Source organism: Triticum aestivum, chromosome 3B (genome assembly GCF_018294505.1).
Source record: "Triticum aestivum cultivar Chinese Spring chromosome 3B, IWGSC CS RefSeq v2.1, whole genome shotgun sequence".
In the NCBI taxonomy this organism is placed as follows: Eukaryota; Viridiplantae; Streptophyta; class Magnoliopsida; order Poales; family Poaceae; genus Triticum; species Triticum aestivum.
This window is the reverse complement of record NC_057801.1, coordinates 254,161,421-254,167,765: the sequence shown is the minus strand read 5'-3', so window position 1 is coordinate 254,167,765 and position 6,345 is coordinate 254,161,421. Positions and strand designations below refer to the sequence as shown.

At 43.6% G+C, this 6,345-nt stretch overlaps 1 protein-coding gene across 1 annotated transcript; it reads right to left on the bottom strand.

The window, feature by feature from the left end:
- Nucleotides 1-1,833: 1,833 nt before the first annotated feature.
- On the bottom strand, nt 1,834-5,661 carry LOC123069589 (mediator-associated protein 2). Its single transcript, XM_044492469.1, has 6 exons — nt 5,484-5,661; nt 4,835-4,940; nt 4,658-4,742; nt 3,847-3,930; nt 2,792-2,902; nt 1,834-2,396 (listed from the first exon to the last, which is right to left on the bottom strand). The coding sequence occupies exons 1-6, from the start codon at nt 5,501-5,503 to the stop codon at nt 2,077-2,079; spliced, it is 726 nt and encodes a 241-aa protein (XP_044348404.1). The 5' UTR covers nt 5,504-5,661; the 3' UTR covers nt 1,834-2,076.
- Nucleotides 5,662-6,345: the final 684 nt, after the last annotated feature.

Sequence of the window (6,345 nt, the reverse complement as noted above, 5' to 3'; positions counted from 1 at the left end):
AGAAAGCATCAACAATTAGGGAATTCATGATGAGTAGTTCTCGTGTACACAACTTAATTTAGAAATTTAAGATACCCGAATACCGGACTGAGTTCAAAAGTGGCTCAAGATTTTACCAAGAAATGGTGTGATGCGGTCGGAGCAGGTGGCCATGAAGTTTTTTCCCAACATGGATGGCAACATAATTTTTTAGAACACCTCAAGAGTGGTCGCATAATCTCCGGATCAGTCCATCACCTCCTTCGACATAGGCATAGTGTCAGTCGTATGACTCTTCTGTTGCCAAATGTTGGGTTTTTTTTTCATTCTGTCAGACCGTCAGTTTTGGTTGTGTGCATCTTAACTACGCAGAGGTCGGGTGTTGCTCATCATACTTTGTATTCGTTTGATGCTATATTTTAAGTTAATAAAAGTGCTTTTTATCAAAAAAATAGTACTCCCTCCGTCTGTACTTGTCATCAAAATGAATAAAAGGATATGTATCTAAAACTAAAATACATCTAGATACATCCCCTTTTATCTATTTTGATGAAACTTTCCGGAGGGAGAGGGTATTTAGTAGTGTGTTCAGTCATTTGTTTATGGAGGTTTTGTGGTCCTACGTGCAAGTAATAAGAATGCACAAATCCCGTAGCAGTGTGCGAAATTATAAACTACTACCAAGTTCAGTGTCTCGCGGCCACTTTGGTTAGCTAGTACCGTTGGTGCTTGGTCCAGCCAGGCGTACCTCAGTGGCCGTGGAATCTTACAGGAGAGCTATATATCACAGCATTTATAATTGGCAGTTTCTGCATCCGCAAGTCGGCAAGTGGCCAGAGGCCCAGAGCACGTACAGACAGTAACAATCTGTCCATATGTTGAACTCCTAGCTAGCGGAGCAGCGCAGAGAGATGGCTACTACTGCCCAACCATGGCCCTCAACTCAAGTGAAGATGTGCATCGGGTTTCGGGATAGATGTCGATTCATACTCCTAGATGGAATGATTAATTAACCAACAGATACGCGGTGAGCTAGCTCCTTGGTTTTCTTCATAAATTAACAAGTGGGAGTACACCAGCACCAACTTACCAGCATGCTTGGAATCACCATGGCTAGAGGCGTCACAACCGCAGGCCGGCCTGACATGAGGAGCAGGAGCTAAGATGTAGCCAAGAACAACTCGCCGATCGTTCCCAATGTATATGATGATGATGTATCATTGTTCGATCGGCAAGTCATCCTTGGCTGCACCATAGTCCCCGAGCCTGATGCTAGGCGACGGCCAAGCGAATCCGGTCGACAAATCGATCGTCCCATGGGCCATGGCCATGGCTTGTGCATCCATGCAGGCAGGAGGAAGAAAAAGAAGGGAAGGAAGAAGCTGAGGAAGGGGAGACTGAGACTGAGACTGAGATGGAGGAGGCTTGGATTGATGGGGCTTCTATATATAGATGGACGCAGCATGGTCGATCGGTGACAAAGTTAAACAGGCTGCGGCACCGCACAACAAAGATCATGTGCCGGATCGCCTACAATTCCTTCAGGATGTTCAAACCTGCACAAGACAGGTACGTACGCTAAGGTTCAGACGGCACTGTTTGATGAATCACGGGCTAACAGCTCCGCTAAGCAAAACCGATGGCAAAATCAGGCGCCAGAGCGTCCCGTGGACCGGCAAAATCCATCCATGCGCGGATTGTTGATAGGTCGGCCCAAAGGCCCAACCCCATGGCAGCACCAGGCATTTTTATGAAATGCCAAATACTAGCTGCTGGTGTACCGTTCCTCAAAAAAAAAAATGCTGGTGTACCACCAGGTGACTAACTCTAGCAATATGCTGAATCTGCTGAACATGTCACGAAATTTGCCTCCACAGCTTTCATTCACCACGACTAACTTTCACGATTGTATTGTGGCCGCAGAGATCATGAACCTGCAACACACAAGGCCAACAAACGCAGGACTACCGATCGAGGAACAAGCAATAACTGTCTCGACACATACAAGAGGAGAAGCAACTGCAGATCGTTCAGGGAAAATTATCATCTCTTCTCCAAGCTAGGGTGACTCATGGCACTGCTGCTTGCCACTTGTTGCTACTCTTCAATCCTAACTCTCTTCTTCTTCTTGGATTTCTCGACGGGCGTCTGCGGCATCTCAGAGGTTGTGTTGCTTCCTGCGCCACGAGCCTGGGATCCTTCCGAGGACTTGGCGGCCACGTTTGAGTGGCCCCCCAAGCTGCTTTCGTCCCTTCTCTTCTGCTTGTGTTTGGGCGTCGGCTCCGCGCTCTGTTCACCCTGGGACAATGCTGATCCTTGGCTGCTACGCTTCTCCTGACCCAGGGACAATGCTGATCCTTGGCTGCTACGGTTCTTCGAGAAGCCACTGAACCGAGACATAGTCTTCCGAGAAGAACCTGGAAAATCATATGCACTCATCAGTGACAGTCAACTGTTCCTGTAAGGTAAAAGGACATGCTAACATACTGGTAGGCAGCATTGCATCAGAGATGAAAAATATTGCCCTGACAGCATTCTGGTACAGGTGAACATCACATCTTGCATATAACAGCAACGCTAACAGTCAGTGCATTTTATGAGGCCACTTTTGTAGTGATGTTCTGCATATGCAGCTCCGGATTGGTTAAACAGAAGTAAATTAAACTCGCGTTCATGCGTAAACCCTCCTTCACTACTTCATTCAGCAAATTTTGGTAAATCTAGCTAGATCTCTGCCTAGCTTGTCTAAGGTATTGGCAGCTGAAAAAATGACATTACTGAAGAAAAACCATATTAAAAAATATATATATACCTGCAGATCTCCTACTGCCAGGTGTAAGACTCCCAAAACTTGGTTTCTCTTTCTCCAATTCTTCAGGTTCAGGGTAACGAACCAAGCAAACTCTGCGTGAAATCTTCCCCACTGGATTTATTCATTTATATGTTAGTGAAAAGGCCAATTTACATGCACAGAGCACATGACATAAATAAAGGTAAAATAGACTGCTTGGGCTCATAACAAATTGGAAAGAACACAACCACTGAGAACTGATATATTACTTTTAGTTTCTGTTAGAACAGTGTGAAATACACATAACATAATTGGTTTTCTTTCCCACGTTATTTGCATGTTTGTGTGAAAATATATACAGCATACAACTACTGCAGGTCACACACATCAACAGTTAAATGGAGAACATATTTCTAGACTCATGTTACTTATTACATAGTTGAAGGATAGCTATTAGACCAACTTGTTTTCATAATACAATTATGTGTCATTCAAATAGCAATGGTTCTCCTGAAGCTCACAAGATCGGAAGCTTTATTTCTAGAAGATACTTTTCTTTTATCAGCTAACACACAGATGACCCAACTCCTTGTATGCCAGTTAAACTCTAAGATTTAATTTCACAGCATACCCCTCTTACAGTGCTGACAATGGTTTCCTTCATTGCTTCAACACAGATATATAAGCATGCACTGTAACTCATAATAGTTAGATATCTGGAGGTAAACTTTCAGTAATGAAGTGTCATATACAGTTTCTTCTTGTATTTGCTATTCCCATTGAAGACTAAGATGCAAGTTTTCTGAAATCAAACATAGTGCTACAAAATATGGTTGAATAGTATCCAGTGAATCAAAGTTTTGCAAACAAGCAAAACGTTAATAGGTGTCTACATAATGCAAACTAAATTAGGGTTTACGAACCCATCGACTGTGTCATCAATATGACTTCGAAATACTAAACCAAGACAGTAGAATGCTTCAGAAAATTTCACATTACTTCAAAAATTAAAAAATAATAGCAGAAGCTGTGCATAATAATGAACAATTAAGGTACTAAGTTGATATTTCAAGTACCGGCTTTCATTTCAGATCCTGATGGAATGAAGACAGTAGCATCTGGTTGTTGAGCAGCAAAGCTAACGAGTTCATATGATTTCCCTGCCAAATAACGTGCATTAGATAAACCTGGATGTTTGGGGAAAAGTATTCAGGGCCATTTTAATAAAATAATGGTATTTTCAGCCAGTGAGAATGAAGAAGGGACAAGTCAGCTAGTGCTACTACGTATTACTGATGGATAGCATGATTCAACTACCTTATACATAGTCAAGGAGGAGGATGTAACTGGCCATTACATGAAAAAGTTTACAAGGAAATTTTACTTGAAATACCAAACTTCTGAAGTCAGAACATCCACAAAGAATAGCATTTTCTTTTTTTGACTGAAGTGTAACATCTTATGTCTATTTCTGTTTCAAGGAGTCAATAGGGAATAATAGTTTGTTTTGCGCAGATAAACAAGCAAATTTAAATAAGAGGAAGTTCAGACTGATAAGAACTCAAGCCAATACTTGTTGGCCTGCATAACATTAGTGACCATCAAACAACAAGCATTGTCTGAATCTTATTAACAGCTAACAAAAGGAAAGACAAAGACAAGTTTCACCATGGACAAGCAAGTGGTTTCCTTTATGTGTTAACACCACTGTCTTTAGGAATGAAGACCACTGTCCAGATAAAATAGACCCGCTGAACACTCAAGAGTAACAGTATTTACCAAAACCAAACTCCGTTGTTGTCTGAATGCTGGGAAACTTTAAGATCACTGAAACATGTACTTAATCAAGTGAAAATAATTTCGAAATAATACATTGTGTTTATTTACCCGAAGAACTCTCCAAATTTCCCAAGTTTCCATCGTCATTAAGCTTAAGAGAAGCTTCTTTACCATTAAAATCAGAAGCATTTACCTGTGTAATAATACAGAAAAATGTTACCCTGGAGCCCAAATGCAGCATACTAGTAACATGCCATAGGGGTGAAAAAAAAACTTCCGAGTTACATGGTTTAGAGGCCACTGTATTAGCCAAAATTCTGTGGAGCCAGATGCTGGTATTTCAAGCTTGCCCTGCTCTCCACTCTCCTGAAATGCCGGTCCAGGCTCATAGCTACAACGTTGCAGCAAGGTTTCAGATGCAGAACAGACAATTGAATTGAAAATATAACAAGCACACAAGTGAGGCCAAACCGATACTAGACTGATTCACAGTTACGAACGTATTTATCAATGATGTCTGACTTCTGAATTGCCAAATTCCCGTTATTGTTTATGGTTCACGTCCGGCAACTGGCGTGTAGAAAACCGGAACACGGGGCGGTGCCGCCCAGCGTCCTCAGGAGCGCGACCTCGGAAATTAGACCACGCGACGCGAGCTCGGCTAGCAGCCGCCGCCCCGGTACCCCACCCGCCGAGAGACGAAGAGAAAAAAAATCCTGCCACCCTTTAGGGGAGAAGCCCTCCGCCACCGCGCACGGAGCCTACGGCAGAGGCGGAGAGAGGGGGCGCACCGGCGCTAGGGTTTGGAGCCCCCGGATCACCCAAAGGAGTGACGGAAGCGGGGTTGGCTATTTGTTTCTCTGGCTCTGAAACTGAAAACTTGACGAGACCCGGGACTAGCAAGTAATCAAGCGAAAGGGAGAAGTGGTCATACCGGACTGCGCCTTTCACCATCTCTACTGCCGGCGAAGGAGCTCCGGCGAAAGGGGAGGAGCTGGCGGCGGCAAGGGGAGCGAGAACGTGTAGGGCGGGGGAGAACGGGGGATTGGGGGAGAACTCCTCGTCAGCGCTTACGCTTCTTGGGCCAGCCCTTGGGCCTGTCCTTTTTTCTGGTGTTGACACTCGTCAGTTGAGCTGTTGGGGAGTGTCTAAAAAAAAGGTGTTGGGGAACCGCTGGCCTGTTTGTTTATCTCTCCTGTGGAAAACCCAACAACGGCTGGTTTAAATAAAATTGTCTATCGGTTTTTTTATTGGTTTAATTTTTATGAAATAAGAAAAGAAAATGTTCCCAGATTCAAATAAAGTTCACGAATTATAAAAAGGAAAACGCTTGGCTTCTACCGGCGGATCGCACGCGAGTATCTGCCGGCTTGTCCGTACGACGCGTGTCCTGAGGGAGCGGTCTTTTTTCTTTCTTTCGGTTAACGTGGTCGTTGCTCGCTGCTCGCTGCTCAATGTCTAAATGAGTTTCCGCAACAAGGTCTCTGTTACAGTAAAAAATGCAACAAGACCTCTGTTTCAGAAAAATTAAATTTGCAGTGAGACCTTTGTTGCAAAAAAATTGCAACAAGACCTCTGTTGCCAAAAAAGAAACAAAACCTCTGTTAAAAAAGGCTAAATTGCAACAAGACCTCTGTTGCAAAAAAAAATGAATATCTTGCAAAAATTTCCGCAACATGACTTGTGTTATTGCATAAATTTCCCGCAACACGACCTGTGTTGCAATGATAAAAGGGTGATGTTCGGTCTCTCGATTTGTCGGATCCGACGGCTCGCGAGGCGGCGGATCTTTTAAA